This window comes from Ptychodera flava, chromosome 4, assembly GCF_041260155.1.
Source record: "Ptychodera flava strain L36383 chromosome 4, AS_Pfla_20210202, whole genome shotgun sequence".
Lineage (NCBI taxonomy): Eukaryota > Metazoa > Hemichordata > Enteropneusta > Ptychoderidae > Ptychodera > Ptychodera flava.
In genome coordinates this window covers 10,665,451-10,687,464 of record NC_091931.1, presented here as the reverse complement: position 1 = coordinate 10,687,464, position 22,014 = coordinate 10,665,451, and the positions used below count along the sequence as shown (strand labels likewise).

The 22,014-nt window shown below is 38.9% G+C and overlaps 2 protein-coding genes across 4 annotated transcripts in view; one reads left to right on the top strand and one right to left on the bottom strand.

The window, feature by feature from the left end:
* Positions 1 to 22,014, top strand: part of LOC139130881 (NPC intracellular cholesterol transporter 1-like) — a 110,185-nt gene that overhangs the window by 71,971 nt on the left and 16,200 nt on the right. The gene's annotated exons all lie outside the window — the stretch shown is intronic.
* On the bottom strand, positions 5,477 to 7,828 carry LOC139130598 (neuronal pentraxin-2-like). The gene is made up of 3 exons (XM_070696347.1): positions 7,303 to 7,828; positions 6,194 to 6,266; positions 5,477 to 5,507 (listed from the first exon to the last, which is right to left on the bottom strand). The coding sequence occupies exons 1-3, from the start codon at positions 7,826 to 7,828 to the stop codon at positions 5,477 to 5,479; spliced, it is 630 nt and encodes a 209-aa protein (XP_070552448.1).

Here is a 22,014-nt window from a genome sequence, read left to right as displayed (position 1 = left end):
TGCACAAATGAAGATGGAGTGGCGTTTTCAGCGAAAAGTAAACAAAAATGGAAATACATTTACCAACCTTCTGGGGACTCTGTATAAACGGCTGTGTCGTCTAGCACATATGAGAAGGATGGAAAATAAGAAAAATGTATTATGTTAGTTAAAGTGAATGTGGAACATTATAAATCTTGTCGACTGTGAAATTACCACTGAACGTTCAAGAATTTTGTAAAACTGAAATGTGTTCTCTAATTGTACAGGTAAATGTTTTACTGGCAATTTTGTATTGTAATGTTATAAACATACTGCATTCATGCCTGCTGGCCTGTCTGCCTGCCGGCTTATCACTTACCTGCCTACCTACCTACCTCCATGTATGCATAAACACACACACAGTGATGGATACATACATATATACTATGTACATACGTACGTACGTACGTTCATACACACAGATGCATACACACATGCATACGTACGTACGTATGTACACACAGTCACACGAATACATACATACATACATACATACATACATACCTACATACATACATACATACATACATACATACATACATACATACATACATACATACATACATACATACACACACACATACATACACATACATACATACATACATACATACATACATACATACATACATACATACATACATACATACATACATACATACATACATACATACATACATACATACTTACTTACTTACTTACTTACTTACTTACTTACTTACACTACCCATTAGTCATTTTATGCACTTTAACAGCATATCACAAACATTCAATCAATTTTGGTGATATAATTTTCCTCACATTCCTGGCTGCTGGGAGTGCGGGATCGGCGGTGTGGGAAAAATCGGTCCCACACTCTCAGAAATCGTCCCACACTCTGTAGTAAATATTACACGAGCTCTGATTGGATGATAAACAGTATGTTTCGTTCCATGCACGAAATGTTATCCAATGGCACGACGAGTAACACACGGACCTAGACTACGAAGTAAGGAGGTCAGAGTACAGTGGCAGACGACAGAGTTGTCACGATTTTGGCTAATGTTGTACATGTCCAATATGAATTAAACGCATTTTGTGGTCATGTGAGAAATAGAATCTCACACACCAAGGACCCGGGATCAGATTTCTCTCACTCGTTGGGGATATTTTGTCTTAAACTCGCCTGAGGCTCTTGTGAGACAAAATATCCCCAACTCGTGTGAGAAATCTGATCCCAGGTCCTTGGGGGTGTGAGATTCTATTAATCCCAATAGCTGACGCTGTAACATCACTTCCGTGGTGGGCTTGAGGAACTGATAAAAATGAGCCGATTTGATAAGGTGATGGTCTAAAATCCTTTGCAAGGCTGTTTTTTTTTAATTAGTGTCAGAATTGCATTATCTTTTGCAACACTCATTCATTCAACTAAGCATGAAAGCAGACGGAAATAAATCGGGTTAATGTAGGTTGACGTCGAAGATCCAATAGTGTCTTAAGGTCAACGAACAATATAGAGTTCTTCCCTTCCGTCAGGAGCACATGGCATAAATGGTCTCGAATATAAAATATGGCTGAAGTCTATTAGACGGAATGAAACTTACAAACTTGTTAAAATTCTGAAAGACATACCTGAAATCTTAGCAGTCGTTCAGTTGCCTATTTTTTCGGGTTCTCTTTCCTTTTTATGTCAATATTTCTGAGACTCTAATTCGGAATGTAGCTACAAACGAGCTTATAATTAAGGCGTGGAAATTAGTCAACATCTAGGCAGCTCGCTAGTGTGCAGTAATTAGTAATTTCAATTGACTATGTACTTAGTTTCATAGAGCCATATATGAAACACACGAACAAATGTGTCAGTACTTGTCAAGACCAGAGTTTTTCCACCTAGAAAATTAATAGAGTACGTGAAAAATAAACAAAAGATAGTACAGAATTCGCTGCTTCCTTTTTTACATACGTGTTATGCAATTTTTAACCAACAATCGATTCTTGTAATGTTCAACGATGCTGCACAAATGAAGATGGTGTGGCGTTTTCAGCGAAAAAGTAAACAAAAATGGAAATACGTTTACCAACCTTCTGGGGACTCTGTATAAACGGCTGTGTCGTCTAGCACATATGAGAAGGATGGAAAATAAGAAAAATGTATTATGTTAGTTAAAGTGAATGTGGAACATTATAAATCTTGTCGACTGTGAAATTACCACTAAACGTTCAAGAATTTTGTTAAACGGAAATGCGTTCTGTAATTGTAGAGGTAAATGTTTTACTGGCAATTCAATTGTAATGTTATAAACATACTGCATTCAAAGTACCAAATTGCAATTTCATTGCATATCGAGGCGTTGTACGAAATAAGCGTGACGTTATTTGCGACTTGTTATTCACTTCTAAAGGAGAAGTTTCGTGACATATGTTTAATATCAGTGGACACGCTAAAAGGAGGTACGTTCTAAACGATAGCTTACTATTTAAGCTATGTTATCATCCGATTTTTGGCTATAAAAATAAGGAAAACGTACCACAAACACCGTCACTACTTCTCGTCACATCACCAGTTATTTGGAGATCGGAAAGATCCAAACTAAAAACATCGCCACCGATGGAACAGTCATTGAAAACGGCTGCAACCTCATCACTACTGAGAGCTCTGGACCATAAGTTGAAACCCCTTATACTGCCAATGAGAGCTTGAGTTGGGTCTAATTTCCCTCCAACTTCGTCCTGCTCCTGCCCTAGGGTAATAATTCCTCCTCCCGTTATGGTGTCACCACTCCTCATCCAGAACCAGTTCGGAAGACAGCGCCATTATCATAATACGCCCAGTTGCCACCGTTTGATGACCACGTGGCACACACGTGATGCCACTGACCATCGGCAACATTCAAATCGGCTGAAAGTTGGGTTCCTTTGACGTATAACATTAAACTAGCGGCTGGATCCATAACAAATTCATTATGATGGGTTGAAGCGGCGTAGGAGACCAGTGTAGCTTTTGTTCCAGGGGGACTGGTTTTTACCCAGAGACATGCTGTTACAGCTGCCATTGCCGGTATCGGTCTTAACACACGAACAAATGTGTCAGTACTTGTCAAGACCAGAGTTTTTCCACCTAGAAAATTAATAGAGTACGTGAAAAATAAACAAAAGATAGTACAGAATTAGGTGCTTCCTCCTTAACATACGTGTTATGCAATTTTTAACCAACAATCGATTCTTGTAATGTTCAACGATGCTGCACAAATGAAGATGGTGTGGCGTTTTCAGCGAAAAAGTAAACAAAAATGGAAATACGTTTACCAACCTTCTGGGGACTCTGTATAAACGGCTGTGTCGTCTAGCACATATGAGAAGGATGGAAAATAAGAGAAATGTACGTACGTTCATACCCACGGATGCATACACACATGCGTACGTACGTACGTATGTACACACACTCACACACATACATAAATACATACATACATACATACATACATACATACATACATACATACATACATACATACATACATATACATACATACATACATACATACGTACATACATACATACATACATACACACATACAACACACATACATACATACATACATACATACATACATACATACATACATACATACATACATACATACATACATACATACATACATACATACATACATACATACATACATACATACATACTTACTTACTTACATACATACATACATACATACATACTTACACTAACCATTAGTCATTTTATGCACTTTAACAGCATATCACAAACATTCAATCAATTTTGGTGATATAATTTTCTTACATTCCTGGCTGCTGGGAGTGCGGGATCGGCGGTGTGGGAAAATCGGTCCCACACTCTCAGAAATCGTCCACACTCTGTAGTAAATATTACACGAGCTCTGATTGGATGATAAACAGTATGTTTCGTTCCATGCACGAAATGTTATCCAATGGCACGACGAGTAACACACGGACCTAGACTACGAAGTAAGGAGGTCAGAGTACAGTGGTAGACGACAGAGTTGTCACGATTTTGGCTAATGTTGTACATGTCCAATATGAATTAAACGCATTTTGTGGTCATGTGAGAAATAGAATCTCACACACCAAGGACCCGGGATCAGATTTCTCTCACTCGTTGGGGATATTTTGTCTTAAACTCGCCTGAGGCTCTTGTGAGACAAAATATCCCCAACTCGTGTGAGAAATCTGATCCCAGGTCCTTGGGGTGTGAGATTCTATTAATCCCAATAGCTGACGCTGTAACATCACTTCCGTGGTGGGCTTGAGGAACTGATAAAAATGAGCCGATTTGATAAGGTGATGGTCTAAAATCCTTTGCAAGGCTGTTTTTTTAATTAGTGTCAGAATTGCATTATCTTTTGCAACACTCATTCATTCAACTAAGCATGAAAGCAGACGGAATAAATCAGGTTAATGTATGTTGACGTCAAAGATCAAATGGTGTCTTATGGTCAACGAACAATATAGAGTTCTTCCCTTCCGTCAGGAGCACATGGAGTAATGGTCTCGAATATAAAATATGGCTGAAGTCTATTAGACGGAATGAAACTTACAAACTTGTTAAAATTCTGAAAGACATACCTGAAATCTTAGCAGTCGTTCAGTTGCCTATTTTTCGGGTTCTCTTTCCTTTTTATGTCAATATTTCTGAGACTCTAATTCGGAATGTAGCTACAAACGAGCTTATAATTAAGGCGTGGAAATTAGTCAACATCTAGGCAGCTCGCTAGTGTGCAGTAATTAGTAATTTCATTGACTATGTACTTAGTTCATAGAGCCATATATCAAAGGAGTAAAGCCTCTCATGTACAACAATATTTCCATTACTATTTAAGCTATGTTGTCATCCGATTTTTGGCTATAATAATAAGGAAAACGTACCACAAACACCGTCACTACTTCTCGTCACATCACCAGTTATTTGGAGATCGGAAAGATCCCAACTAAAAACATCACCACCGATGGAACAGTCATTGAAAACGGCTGCAACCTCATCACTACTGAGAACTCTGGACCATAAGTTGAAACCCGTTATACTGCCAATGAGAGCTTGAGTTGGGTCTAATTTCCCTCCAACTTCGTCCTGCTCCTGCCCTAGGGTAATAATTCCTCCTCCCGTTATGGTGTCACCACTCCTCAATCCAGAACCAGTTCGGAAGACAGCGCCATTATCATAATACGCCCAGTTGCCACCGTTTGATGACCACGTGGCACACACGTGATGCCACTGACCATCGGCAACATTCAAATCGGCTGAAAGTTGGGTTCCTTTGACGTATAACATTAAACTAGCGGCTGGATCCATAACAAATTCATTATGATGGGTTGAAGCGGCGTAGGAGACCAGTGTAGCTTTTGTTCCAGGGGACTGGTTTTTACCCAGAGACATGCTGTTACAGCTGCCATTGCCGGTATCGGTCTTAACACACGAACAAATGTGTCAGTACTTGTCAAGACCAGAGTTTTTCCACCTAGAAAATTAATAGAGTACGTGAAAAATAAACAAAAGATAGTACAGAATTCGCTGCTTCCTTTTTTACATACGTGTTATGCAATTTTTAACCAACAATCGATTCTTGTAATGTTCAACGATGCTGCACAAATGAAGATGGTGTGGCGTTTTCAGCGAAAAAGTAAACAAAAATGGAAATACGTTTACCAACCTTCTGGGGACTCTGTATAAACGGCTGTGTCGTCTAGCACATATGAGAAGGATGGAAAATAAGAGAAATGTACGTACGTTCATACCCACGGATGCATACACACATGCGTACGTACGTACGTATGTACACACACTCACACACATACATAAATACATACATACATACATACATACATACATACATACATACATACATACATACATATACATACATACATACATACATACGTACATACATACATACATACATACATACATACATACACACACACACACACACACACCACACATACATACATACATACATACATACATACATACATACATACATACATACATACATACATACATACATACATACATACATACATACATACATACATACATACATACATACATACATACATACATACATACACTAACCATTAGTCATTTTATGCACTTTAACAGCATATCACAAACATTCAATCAATTTTGGTGATATAATTTTCTTACATTCCTGGCTGCTGGGATGCGGATCGGCGGTGTGGGAAAATCGGTCCCACACTCTCAGAAATCGTCCCACACTCTGTAGTAAATATTACACGAGCTCTGATTGGATGATAAACAGTATGTTTCGTTCCATGCACGAAATGTTATCCAATGGCACGACGAGTAACACACGGACCTAGACTACGAAGTAAGGAGGTCAGAGTACAGTGGCAGACGACAGAGTTGTCACGATTTTGGCTAATGTTGTACATGTCCAATATGAATTAAACGCATTTTGTGGTCATGTGAGAAATAGAATCTCACACACCAAGGACCCGGGATCAGATTTCTCTCACTCGTTGGGGATATTTTGTCTTAAACTCGCCTGAGGCTCTTGTGAGACAAAATATCCCCAACTCGTGTGAGAAATCTGATCCCAGGTCCTTGGGGGTGTGAGATTCTATTAATCCCAATAGCTGACGCTGTAACATCACTTCCGTGGTGGGCTTGAGGAACTGATAAAAATGAGCCGATTTGATAAGGTGATGGTCTAAAATCCTTTGCAAGGCTGTTTTTTATTAGTGTCAGAATTGCATTATCTTTTGCAACACTCATTCATTCAACTAAGCATGAAAGCAGACGGAAATAAATCAGGTTAATGTATGTTGACGTCAAAGATCCAATGGTGTCTTATGGTCAACGAACAATATAGAGTTCTTCCCTTCCGTCAGGAGCACACGGAGTAAATGGTCTCGAATATAAAATATGGCTGAAGTCTATTAGACGGAATGACACTTACAAACTTTTTAAAATTCTGAAAGACATACCTGAAATCTTAGCAGTCGTTCAGTTGCCTATTTTTTCGGGTTCTTTTTCCTTTTTTTGTGTCAATATTTCTGAGACTTTAATTCGGAATGTAGCTACAAACGAGCTTATAATTAAGGCGTGGAAATTAGTCAACATCTAGGCAGCTCGCTAGTGTGCAGTAATTAGTAATTTCAATTGACTATGTACTTAGTTTCATAGAGCCATATATCAAAGGAGTAAAGCCTCTACATGTACAACAATATTTCCATTACTATTTAAGCTATGTTATCATACGATTTTTGGCTATAATAATAAGGAAAACGTACCACAAACACCGTCACTACTTCTCGTCACATCACCAGTTATTTGGAGATCGGAAAGATCCCAACTAAAAACATCGCCACCGATGGAACAGTCATTGAAAACGGCTGCAACCTCATCACTACTGAGAACTCTGGACCATAAGTTGAAACCCGTTATACTGCCAATGAGAGCTTGAGTTGGGTCTAATTTCCCTCCAACTTCGTCCTGCTCCTGCCCTAGGGTAATAATTCCTCCTCCCGTTATGGTGTCACCACTCCTCAATCCAGAACCAGTTCGGAAGACAGCGCCATTATCATAATACGCCCAGTTGCCACCGTTTGATGACCACGTGGCACACACGTGATGCCACTGACCATCGGCAACATTCAAATCGGCTGAAAGTTGGGTTCCTTTGACGTATAACATTAAACTAGCGGCTGGATCCATAACAAATTCATTATGATGGGTTGAAGCGGCGTAGGAGACCAGTGTAGCTTTTGTTCCAGGGGGACTGGTTTTTACCCAGAGACATGCTGTTACAGCTGCCATTGCCGGTATCGGTCTTAACACACGAACAAATGTGTCAGTACTTGTCAAGACCAGAGTTTTTCCACCTAGAAAATTAATAGAGTACGTGAAAAATAAACAAAGATAGCCACTGACTATCGTCAACCTTCAAGCCGACTGAAACTTGGCTTCCTTTGACGAACATGAATAGGCCCGCGGCCGGATACATAAGAAATTCGTTGTCAGACCCTGAAACAGCATATGATACCAGGGACATTTTTGGTCCAGGACCACTGGTTTTTACCCAGAGACATGCTGTCAACGATGACATTTCAGGTATCGGACTTAACACGCCTACATAGGTCGTTGGACTGTTCAACTCAAGCGTTTTTCCACCTGTAACAAAAACAAGCTAATGTATATTAGGTATCGACTGTCTGTTATATCAATGTATGTGGGAGTAATTGCGTTGCCTCCACACCATATTTACGATTGCCATGGGAATCAAACGTGAAAGAGGTTTAGGTTCCGGCTTCAAAACCAAAACGAAAGAACCGGGTAAATATGTTATAAGAGCAGATTCCTGTGAAACATGGTGGACATTGTTTGCTGACACGAACGGGTGATTAAAATATGAACAGATGTAAGCGCCAATATTAAGTTTTTTCCGCCTATAAACAGAGAGATGACTACGATTTAGACTGATGGCTTGCTTGCTTGCTCATGGGAGAAAATGTGTTGTGTGATAGCAGTTCAGTTTACACAAACTTTCAGAGGAAGTCTGTGTAAACTGAGCTTCAAATGGAGTCCCCATAAGTTATAGACTTAAATATATTGTAAATTTTTGAAAGTCAAAATATCTATTCGCTTAACAAGAATTTTTATCGACCTATTTATAGGAAAGCGATATCTTCAGGACTTATCTCAAAGCAGTTAGAAATTTAAATTTTGGAGGAACATCACTGAAAACTAATTGTTATCAACGAAGTAAATGGTGCGATCAATAAACCCTACCTGTAAATGGAATGCCGAGAGACAAAAGCGTACTTAAAATTGCAAACCATTGCATGATGAAGTCTTGGTGCAGCAACACTGTGCAGCAAACATGACACTCCCTTGTATTATACATAAATGTCACGTAACAAGCTGAATAAAAATTCTTGGATTGGTTGATCGAGTAGCCAATAGCAAAGGTGCACATTAGTCGCCAGGAAAGTTAACATAATACAAGTTATTCAGAAAAAGATAAGAAATTTGAGTGTAACGAAAATTATGATCTTACAGAGACATGGTTTTTTTCTTCACATTTCCCTGCATTGCTCGTCCATAACTCTGGGAACAAGAGTTGATGGACAAATCGTCGTACATAACATTATTATACATCTACCCTCGAGAACAATAAAATTTTGCGTGCGCTAAAAAAGCCGAACGAACGCCTTTTTCGTGACACGTACGGTTTCAAGGCGCCCCATCCCCGGAGGCTGCATCTGCGCGTTCACTGTTGCACGGTTTCAAGGGACTCATTGGACGAGTGCCAGATCATGTCTCGCGCGCTATGTACGTACGTGTGTAGTGCACACACTACCCAGAACTTGCAGAAGCGCGTCCGAGATAGCGTTCCACACTTGCGCTGTAAATCGTAAGAAACATTGTTGACATTTTACGAAAACGGTCATTACTCTGACAATTTGATGCCCCAGCCAGACATTGGCGGACATTGGCGCCGCGCATCACCCTCCGCTTCGCGTCGGGCGATACGCTGCGCCAATGTCTTCGTGCATCCCTTGCGGTATTTTCGTAATGACCTCATAATACTATACACAGATTTTTGAAAGTTCGAAGACAGAGAAAATTTGCTGTATTGCACATTTCCCAGATAAGCTTTTGCATGTCAGTAATAGTTACCTTATTATGTTTCTTGTGTTGCAAAGCATACTCCGTAGATATCAAGCAAAGTTATACAGTTACGTGTCTCCATGAACTTGTAAACTTGCCTTACTGGTTGAAAACGTTTTCTAACATGATGTAAATTCACTTCAAAATTAGATGATACATTAGCATACTTGATTGGTTGTTAAGGTGAAGTTAGACAATATTTGCACCTTCGCAATTCGTAAGTTTATATATTTTCTTGATATTTGTAGTCTCTTAGGAAAAAGAATGGAAGTAAAATTGTTTAAAAACATAGCAAGAAATAAATAGACAATAAGATAAAGAAATACAGAATGAAACGCTTTAAGAATACTTAACTGAATAACTATTTTAAAACAGCCTTTCAAAGAGGCCCTACCATATTTTTGTAAAGCAGCTAGCACCCCTGATAATATATCCAGCCATTGGATAGTAATGTTTCAACCAATTATCGTTTAATTTTACCGAATAGTATAATAAATGTGACAGCTTTCATAAAGTCTATCTTCACATGTTACCTTCAATTCTATAACCTCTGTGCGATATTCAGGTCCGTCTGTTTTACATTATAGAACAACAGAATATCAATATTGTGTACAATTGTATTGCATCATATTATAAATATTACATCAAATTGATACCGAATAGTTAATAAAGCAAGTTATGTGAGTTTCAAGAAATGTCTATTTATGCAATTCACAAGTTTTTCCTACCCAGAGCGCGACAGAAAGATATGAAATTTCATCCGCGCACAGTGTTGCATCTCTAAAAAATGTGTTCCGTTGAGCAAAAGGCAACACATGTTGTTAATGAAGCGATTGCTTGCAGTATTGTTTAGTATCTTTTCAAGATAACCTTGTAAATCTATTTTAAACCTGTTAATCAGTGACAATGCAGACCGGTAACGAATGTTACCAATTTGTTTTTGTGGCTAAGTTCGCCAACAATCAAAATAATGCCACGTATAGCGTCTCTGATGTCGATAGGTTGCTGAAAGCGTCAATGCAAACACAAAACTGCTGTTTTATCTCAAGACACGTCATGTCATTTTGTGTATAGAAATACGATTGTCACAGTTCTAGAGACAGAAAAAAGAAGAGGAGAAAGATCGACTAAGCCGATGTAAACCTTTTTTGTTTGGGAAGTGGCCGCGGGTTAGTTACTTGTCACTGACAATGTTTCTGCAATAATTGTGCTACATGTTTAATCATAGTCTGTATTCTCGTCTCGATCGAGCTTACAATTGATAAACAGACTGTAGCCATCATCAAATTACTGTATCTCATCCATTCTCCGCCAGAAATTTCACACTTTGCTTCCAATCACGCCAAATAAAAACTCTCGCCACGATTTTAAGACACTTGACTGAGATCATCCCTATAGGTGCCCCAAACCAAGTTTAAAGAGAGAGAAGAAAATTGTTGACAAAAATTTGTGAGAGAACCTCAATTAGATGCCCCATAGAAACCGGCATATCAATTCAAAATAATCGAACGAGCGCTTTTAGAAAAACAAAACAAAACATTTTTTGACGAAAAATATAACAAATTACCAGCATATCAAATTTCAAATAATTCTGACCATTAGTTTCAGAAATGAAGTCAATTATTGACGGACAGTGAGCGGAAGGACCAAAGATGTACAATCGATTTATCTGATACAATTAACTTATTTGATAAGCTCTGCGTCGTGTTAGCCGATATAGAAAAGACTTTGTTAAAAACCACTAATTAAGAGTAAGCTATAATTTCATGGAAACTTCAATACGTGCCAAATCATGCTAATTAGACAAGGACAAAGTTGATGTTACGGAGCACAGATGTTCCGAGTAATTGATACATTTTAACGTATAAACCGTGTTGATTAGATACCGGATGATATCACATGACTATTTAGGGCTATTACAAAAAGTTCGGTCGATATCTTGTCTTATTCGAGTGATGTGTCCGTATTTTGAGGAGTTGCGCAGTAACGAGTCAAATTACGGACACATCATAAGAATGAGACACGATGTCAACCAAATTTCGTGCGATAACCCTTTACATACATGCATACTTTAGTTATCACTGTTTTGGAAATTAGCGACGAAATCGTCAGAAATCGAAGTTAATTGCTCCTCGCTGTAAAGTTTGTTGCTAAGGAGCGATGGCACACGTATCTTATCTTATCTTATCTTATCTTATCTTATCTTATCTTATCTTATCTTACCTTACCTTATCTTATCTTATCTTATCTTATCTTATCTTACCTTATCTTATTCTGCTTTTGGACTACTCCGCTTCATGGGAGGTGTTGAGGTACGCTTTCAGAGCGAATGGTTTAAATATTAAGATGCGGGCACATGTTTCACAATTTAAAGGACCTTTCTCAGGGTAATTTCGTTTTGTGCTAATTGACCGGTAGACTTCACTGATCACAGATATCTTCTGAATGATTAACCTGCCTCTCATGATGGAGATAAGTCTACCACATCGGCAAAGTCTTCTTAGTTCGTCAGTATATACTTCGTCAATATATATACTACGTTTTGTACATGCCGCCGGTTCCTTTCATATTTAAATATGCAGCCAGCTCATGTACAAACAGCCTTGCCTCGTTACAGTTACTGTAATTACACCACTACGAAAATGTGAAAAATTTATGAAGGTAGGACTTGTAGAACCTACAGACCTCGGTCATTTAAGCCATTACAAGATAATCTGTTCCACAAGCAGTTGAAGAAGTTAAATGCTTTTGCAAAATCGATGAATGTCTTTAGCCGGGCAAAACGTAGATTTTGAAGGCTAATCTATGCAACTTACACATATTTGACCAGAAGCTTAATTTGCAGACAGTAATTCTATCGGTAAAGTGTAAAGGGTAGCAGCTGATTCTTACAATAAAGACAGAATGGCAGCTGACATGTCTTTACTGTAAAAACATAGCGCTTTGAACATCCGTTTCTTTACACAAATCCATCGCAATTGATCATCAAAGTAAGGTTAACATGTGTTGTTAATGAAACATGTACCATGTATATTATTCTATTAAAATATTCATGGAATGTCGGCACTCAAAACTAGACGGCTTTCTTTCTACCTCGAAAGTAGACAATTCTAAATCAATATATTCACGAATGAACTGAGCCAAATGAGATTTTACGACTCCGAATAACTTAACCTTAGGGACGGACCATTAGATCTTGGGAAGGGGGGTGGTCAAAAACAGAAAAAAAAATTTTCAGAGCAGAAAGTTAGGAAAAAAAAAATCTTCAAACTAGTTTGCAAAATAAAAAAAAATAATAAGAAGACAAAGGCGTAAAACAAAAATCTGCAAAAGTCTTTAAATTTTGAATTTTTTTTAGATTTTAACCGACAGAAAGCAACTTTCTGTATTTTTTAGTACATCCTCCCGGCACATTTTTAATTTTAAGTTATACATTGAGAGTGACTGTATCCCTTATACTGGAAGTTGTGATTATCTGATCTTTTCAGGACTTTTGTATTCTGATCACTTGAAAATTATGAAATTATAGAGCCTGTTTTCGACTTGTTTCCTGCGTACAAACCAAGCAAATTGAAACTATGGTATGGTTGTCAAGACAGAAAGTTGTATTTGCCTTTTAAGATCAAGGTAAGGCTGCGTTCACAAATAACGATTAGGGGGGGGCTGGAGGAATCTCGATCGAAATCTTATTTTTTTTCAGATCCCCCCTAAGTACCCTAAAAATTTTCAAATGCCCCCCCTCTATATGGTCAAATTTTTCAAGTCCCCCCCCAAACTATCACAGGCTCGCATATTTGTAAAGAATGTGAGCGCAGAAAAATAACATGTGTTCTGCCGTTCTGCTCACAGGTGTTCAACACTACCTGTATTAGCAAATTTGTATAGTCATATTCCCAAGGCAAGTTCTTTAAATGCGTCAGTGAATTTTTTAGATTTATTGGTCTAAAAGCCAACTTGAGTTAATTCAACCCTGGCCAGGTCAATTGCTCCTGTTGAAGAGCACACAAAATGCAATCATGAGAGAGTCGGAAAATTGTGAATTCTGGCTAATTGCTGTATTGCACAGTGACCTACCAAAAATTGTTTCAAAACTACAAGACCTATATGAATTAGATGCTACTCAAAATTGACAATACCGGAAGGTTAAAATATTCCATCAAGTAAATGTTTTAATCTCTGAAATTTTGGGTGTGATAATTGCAAATTTGGTTAAAAAATAAATAATTCCATTTGGTCACATATTTTGTCTTTTAGTCTTTACTATTCAAAGGCTTACTTCTGTATCATTTTATAATAAGTGAGTGAAAATTTAGAAAATCAAGCATGGTGACCCCATCTTTTTTCTTTAATATTTGATTATTCTCATATGCCAGAATTCAAACATTTCTATGTTTTCTTCCATGTGTTGCTCTCTGGCCTGATCTTGTGTACAAGTGAGTTTCACTGTCATGAGTGTCATTTGACCAAACTCTTCTTCAACTACCATGTACATCAGAGTCAGAGCTATCTCTGTCACTGTTCAGGTATGCAGTGACAGTGACACTGCAGTAGCAGAGCATTAATGATAGTGACACTACCAATAGGCAGTAGCTGTATTAACTTTGATAATTTTGGCAATATTTTTGTTCAGTTTTACAACTGCGTTCTTGTTCTACTCCCTACAGCATGTTGAATTGTCCAGTATTCAGCTTTCTATCACAGCCTATGTATGTGTGCCATGCATTTGTATCACTGACAACTGTGTGTCAGTCTGGACTCCAGTTAAATTATCACCAAATACATATTTTTATTTATATATACAGGCTTTGTTGACAAACTAAATATTGTGTGTTTGAGCATGCTGTAGGGAGATAGCAAGAAACTGTAGTTGTTATATTGCACAGAAATATTGCAGAAATCATTAACAGTTGCAGCTTCTGCCCTGTTACGAGGCTCATTTGCTTTTTACGACAAATCACACGTTTAGATTTTTTTGAGATAAAAGTCATGAAATGTGACAAAATGGTTCTAGATTTTGTTAAATCATTACTAACATTACAACATTTTGATGACATAAAAAATGGTATTCATTAGGGGCCCAAGCCTACCGGCTGGGCCCCTATTGGTTTTATAGGAGTTCAATATTCTTCTTCTGGTTCTTCCGCTCTTTTTTTGTCGACCTAGAACTAACAAACACCGCTTACCGCAAACTTCTGAAACTTGCAGGGCTAATAGGTACCTATGAGATCTCGTGCACCTGGGTATACAAATTTCGATTGGTCACGTGACCTGGCGGCCATATTGGATTTTCCGAAAACCTAAAAATGGCTTCTCCAGAATACCCAGGGGTCTAGTCGATTTGAAATTTTTTGTATAGCAAGCATGCCCTAAGGCCTTAAGAATTTGCCAATAAAATCGCATGCGGTCACGTGACCTTGGCCGCCATATTGGATTTTCGAAAAATACCCATTTAATCTTTAAAAATCTTCTTCTCCAGAACCAAAACACCTATTCGACTGACTAAATTTCACATGTAACATCTTAAGTGTGATCTCTTTCAAGTTTGCGAAAGGCGCTTGGATCGGTCACGTGGTTTGGCCGCCATATTGGATTTTGAGAAAATCGTGATTTAATCTTCAAAAATCTTCTTCTCCAGAACCAAAACACCGATTCGACTGAAATTTCACATGTAACATCTCAAGTGTGATCTCTTTCAAGTTTGCGAAAGGCGTTTTGATCGGTCACATGGTTTGGCCGCCATATTGGATTTTTGCGAAAATCGTGATTTAATCTTTAAAAATCTTCTTCTTTAGAACCAAAACACTGATTCGACTGAATATTCACATGTAACATCTTAAGTGTGATCTCTTTCAAGTTTGCGAAAGGCGTTTTGATCAGTCACGTGGTTTGGCCGCCATATTGGATTTTGAGAAAATCGTGATTTAATGTTTAAAAATCTTCTTCTCCAGAACAAACACACCACCCGATTCGACTGAAATTTGACATGTAACATCTTAAGTGTGATCTCTTTCAAGTTTGCGAAAGGCGTTTTGATCGGTCACGTGGTTTGGCCGCCATATTGGATTTTCGAAAAATACACATTTAATTTTTAAAAATCTTCTTCTCCAGAACCAACACACTGATTCGACTAAAATTTTACATGTAACATCTTAAGTGTGATATCTTTAAGTTTGCTAAAGGCGTTTGAATCGGTCACGTGGTTTGGCCACCATATTGGATTTTGCGAAATCGTGATTTAATCTCTAAAAATCTTGTTCTCCAGAACCAACACACCGATTCGACTGAAACTTGACATGTAACATCTCAAGTGTGATCTCTTTCAAGTTTGCAAAGGCGGTTCGATCGGTCGCGTGGTTTGGCCGCCATATTGGATTTTCTGTAAAATATTAAATTCCAAGTGAAACGTACAGTAACTATAAGATGATGTTCAAAATCCTACTTTTTCATGCTCGAATTTTGCACATAATATCATTAGTGCAAGATTTTTCAACCATGTTAACCGCTTGGGCCCCGCCAACGCTGCTTGCAGCTTTAATTTTTCATTGAATTACCTACAAAAACTTGGAATTGGAAAATGTAAAACTCAAAAGGGTACCACAAATTTTCAAGTCCCCCCTACAGGCAGAGCAAAATTTTCAAGTCCCCCCCCTCCACTACCCCCAAAATTTTCGAATCCCCCCCCCTGAATTCCTCCAGCCCCCCCCCCCTAACCGTTTTTTGTGAACGCAGCCTAAACAGATGCAGGCCACATCAGTTTCATTTTTTTCACAGCATTTTATTGCAATGATGAATGCAAGAATGGGTGAACAAGTAGAAACACGTCAATAATGATAAAACAACATATCAAGTCATTATGTATTATTTTGCTTTTAAAAAGGCATTTTCAATTCTTTTTTCTCAAAAAACAGCCTCAAAAAACAACAGCAACACATGTTTTAACATTCATCAATACACTACGTAGAATGCCATCTATCAAACAAATCCCAACACAAAAACACACAAAAGGGTTGAACTTTGAAAGTTTCTCGATAGCAAATACTGAATAAATCTGCATGAATAATCGTTTTTGTGTAGCAAATTTCAAAGAAATTGGACAAGCCCTTTCAGAGAATACAGATTTTTTGACCATGAATGGCATAAATTGTCCTAAAAAGACAAATATTGAAATTTCAACACATCTATACACATCCAATCAATTTGGACATGCTGCTACAGAGACATAGATGTTTTGATCAAAAAAGGGCAACAATTGCTCTAAAAACACAAATATGCAAATTTAACTATATTATTTAGCTTATTTCAGCTTCTCAGCTCGTCAAAATCAATTGTAAATCATGAGATATGCATGATGCTTGGTGGGGTGAATGTAGGCATTTCACCACGCAGTAAAAGGGAAGCCAGGAAACCAAAATAGTCAATTTTCAAAACTATAGGAAGCTACTGAGGAGCAAGAAGACCATGTTTCAGAGGAAGATGTGTAATCCCAAAAAAATACTCCCAAAGTAACACCATTTTTATCTCTATTTTTCAAAAGCTCCAACAGCAGGAGGGGGAACACCCCCCTCCTGACCTCCCCCCACAAAAAATACTCCCAAGTGCCACCAAATAACACCATTTTAATCTCTATTTTTCAAAAGCTCCAACGGCAGGAGGGGGACACCCCTTCCTGACCACCCCCCGCAAAAATACTCCCAAGTGCCACAAAATAACACCATTTTAATCTCTATTTTTCAAAAGCTCCAATAGCAGCAGGGGGATACCCCTCTCCTGACCTCCCCCCCCCCCCGTGACCGCTTGCGTGGCCGCTTGTGGTGCTTGGCACGACATCTTTGCCCTCTTTATCTTCAGACAGCGACGAACTAAAAAAAATTATAAATCTGAAAATTTACTCTGAAAAAAAAAATTGCACAGCTAATCTCAATTGGAAAAAAAAAATTTCAGAAATTTACGATAGTAAAAAAAAAATTTTCACAATTTCATTGTGACCACCCCCCTCCCAAGGTCTAATGGTCCATCCCTTATACAGCTTATGTTTCCTCGTAATGAAGAAATTTGCAAAATGCTCTCCAAGGAAGTGCATGAAATAACAGTTATAAAAATCTTCTCGCCCTCTCACTGCCACAGAGATCAGTATCGACCACTCTATAGGCAATGGGAGATTGAGTCGCTGCTCCGATGGGCTGGAAATAGTGCCTTGTGCTATTAGAGATCGCATGCTGGCTTGTGAGTTAGCCTTGTAAAATTTTAGGGACTGCCTTTGGTCGGAGAATCTATCTTTAAACATAAGACTCTCATTTCCTCTTAGTGACTGTAGTGTTGAATCTAGGAGTGTAGAATCAGGTGACATTTACAGCCCCCCTAAAAATTATGGGACCCTTAAATTTTTTCTAGGGTTCCTCCGACATGCTAAAGGAAAAACAGATGTACATACTCATTGTTTATCAGTCTACACTAGTTTTGTTTTACTAACCTATGATTTTTTCAGAGATATCTGCCTTTATTTCAACCCATTCATTTTTACAGAAGATTAAACACAGAATGCTTTATACATTACAATCATATAACCCTTTTTGTGGTCCTTCTATATTTATGAACATTACTTTGTTCAATGTGTCTGCTGCAAGTGTTATTTCTCAGCGATATCAGACAACCAACAGGACACTGAAATCAAAACATATGAACACACACGAGGCAAGAGTGGAGAGCAAATCACGCGACAGCCAAAGGAAACACAGCAAACTGGGCTGCGATACGAGCTGGTCCCGAAGTGCCCGGCTGTAAAATAAATGACTACTCCTTGATGTGGCGAATTGTATCTTAAACTTGTAGCAAAACCAAAACTGTCACGCTCATATCAAAGGCACCACGGTGAGGTGGTGTTCACAAATGTTTGGAGACTGGATACATGATTTTTGGTCGTTGATTGGCTGCCCATCCTTGCCTCGTTTTCATGTGTCCATATTATTAGTTTCACTGCCCAATTGGTTGTTTGTTTTCTTTTCAGTCGTTTATTGGTTGGTCATTTTAATATATTCGTCATGCTTTTTTACTTAGCTCTTGACACCTACTGTGTCTTTTAGTCACTGGAGAAGGGTTGTATTCAAAACGTCTGTTTCAATCCTTTGAACCTAGTGTTTTTATCTTCCGTTTTTGCGGTATTGTAATTTTATCTATTATTATTATTAATTATTAAAAACTTCTTTAAAGCGCACTACACATACGTCTCAGCGCGCTGTACATGACTGAAGAACAAAAAAATACATGACTAAAATGAGAGCAAAGGTAGTTTTTAAAATAAAAAGTCACAAATATCGCAAAGAAATTTGGAAAGGAAATAAAAACAGCGTAAAATGAGCAAAATGGCTAAAAATCACAGTTGATAAAACTCAGTAAAAAGGTAAGTCTTCAAGCACGTTTAAAACATTCAACATTTTTTGCAGAGCGAATCTCTGATGGCAATGAATTCCAAAGGAAAGGAGCATGAACAGAAAAGGCCCTATGGCCATAGGACTTATTATACTTCCCATTTAGCGGGACTAAACGTAGCTTTTCCATGGACCGGAGATTTCTTGCCGGAACATACAACTCAATTAAGTCGCTCAAGTACATGGGTGCAATACCATTAATGATTTTATAAGTAATTAACAGAACCTTGAATCTTATTCGAGCTTCGATTGGAAGCCAATGCAGGTCGATCAACACGGGTGTAATATGGTCAAATTTGCGTGATTGAGTGACGAGACGTGCAGCAGCATTTTGAACTGACTGCAATCGTGAAAGCTGTTCTTTTGATACTCCGTACAAGAGACTATTGCAGTAATCCAATTGGGATGTGACGAAGGCATGGATCAATGTCTCGGTAGTACTTCTGTCAAGTAATTTGCGGATCTTGCTGATACGGTATAGAGAATAATATCCGTTCCTGCATATTTGGTTGATTTGGTCAGACATAAAGCCGTCACTGTTCAGCCTAACACCAAGATTCCGCACAGAGGTGGAGGGTGTGATGTCAAAGTCGCCAATCCTGAGATCGGCCATCACCGACACGTCCGACTTGAGCCTTGATGAGAATTGGATAACCTCTGTCTTGTCGTCATTTAATATCAGCATGTTTGACTTCATCGAGATCCGAATGTTGCCAATTCAATGTTCGAGACAAGAGCGCACATCATCCGGCGTGTTGCAAATGACATAAACTTGACTGTCATCCGCGTACATCATGCATTCAAGGCCGTGTTCCGCGATAATGTCCTCTAAAGGTGCTATGTAGAGCGTAAAAAGAAGTGGTCCCAACACCGATCCCTGAGAAACACCATATTTCACATGAGAGCTAGGGGATGACGCAGTCCTAGCTGTTACAGATTGTGTCCGATTTTCAAGGTAAGAGCGGAACCAAGATAAAGCCGTTCCCGTAATGCCAAAACGAGATTCAAGCCTTTGAAGTAGGATTTCGTGGTCTATGGTGTCAAACGCAGCCGACAGATCCAACATGATGAGAACAACGTCCATTTTCTTGTTTAGCGCACACATGATGTCGTTATGTACACGAAGCAGGGCTGTCTCCGTGCTGTGATAAGGACGATACGCACTCTGATGACGTGGGAAGAGACGAAACTTGGTAGGGTGATCGCGTAATTGCAGGGCTACAATTCTTTCCAGAATTTTTGATATGAAGGGAAGGTTAGACACAGGTCTATAATTTTTCAGTATGTTTTTATCGAGATTGGGTTTTTTCAACAGTGGTCGGATAATAGCTGTCTTGAAATGGCTAGGAACTATACCTGACGATAGGAGCTGTTGTAAAGATGTGTAAGGAAAGGTGTTACAACGTCCAATACAGTTCTTGAGTAACTTTGTCGGCAAGACATCGAGTTCGCACGACTTTGATGGAGCATTCTTGATGAGGCCCTTAACGTTGTCGACTGAAACAGGAGTGAATTTAATTAGTATGTGGGATGGTAGTCTGGTATGATCACACTGGTCAATTTGCGCAGACAGCCCGTTCCGGAGCTTTGATATCTTCAATTCGAAATATTCAAGAAATTTCGATGGCAGATCATCCTTACTGATGTTATCCGGTTCGGAATTGACAGAACGCGATTTCACAGATGACAGTTCAGCAATGATAGTAAAGAGTTTCTTACTGTCCGCTTCTTGTATTCGCGATCGTTGGTAACGAGACTTGATCTGATCACAAAGTCGGGCATACGTAGATCGCTCTTGAATGAAAATCTGCCGATCAATCTCCAGCTGTGAATTACGCCACTTCATCTCGAGCCGTCGCAATTTCTTTCTTGATTCTTTGAGTTCCTCACTGTACCATGGTGCTCTTACCTTGTTGGTTATACGTCTGTCAGTTATTGGAGCAACGTAATTGAGAACTTCTGTGACAGCCTCACGGAAAAAATAAGAAAGATTTTCAATATCAGCATCCTGTGGGCGATTCGACAATTTTAATGAAAGTTTGTTATGTAGATCGGCACCGTCCATCTTGTCATAGCTGCGACGCGAGATCTTTAGCATCGTATTTGCTGGGCGCTGTACTTTCAGCTTGAAGTGGACGAGACTATGGTCAGAGATGAGCGAGTTATCAGTTCTGACAGAATGTAGATGCTGGTCAGTTGTTCGAGTCACGAGAAGATCAAGAGTGTGTCCTTTAACGTGAGTAGAAGTGTGAACATGCTGTTGTAAGCCCATACAGTCCAGCAAATCATGCAGTTTGACTGCGTCTGGCGAACTGGTGTCATCAACATGGAAGTTAAAGTCACCTGCGATTAAGAGGTGTCCGGGCGATGGTACTTCGCTTTCAAGAAGAGATGTGAATTCCACAATAAACTGATTTGTTGTAGAAGTGTTCTTCGATGAGTGTGGTGGACGATATAAGACATGAATGTTCAGTAGCTGACTGGACGAACGCACAGTAATACCCAACGATTCGAATGACTGGAATGTGCAACATCGTTTTTCGATGACCTGAAGGTTGGAACGTGTTATGACAGCCACGCCGCCGCCCCTACGTTTCATGCGATGATGTTGATGGATGTTATACCCGCTGATGGAAGCATAAAATTCGGCAATTATGGGATCATCGTCACATTTTAGCCACGTCTCAGTGTTGATTAAAATGTCCAGGTTATCGTCGATCAATGTAGATACTATAGCGCCGATCTTCCCATTGACAGATCGAGCGTTCCACAACGCAGCATTCAGTTGAAGTTTTTGAACACTCAAAGACAACCTTGGGACTTTTACATAAAAAGGATGTCGTTTTTTGGCAGCTGGGGTTGCTGTTCTGCATGTTGTTATCCTTTGAATGGCTTCGTGCTTGTTTT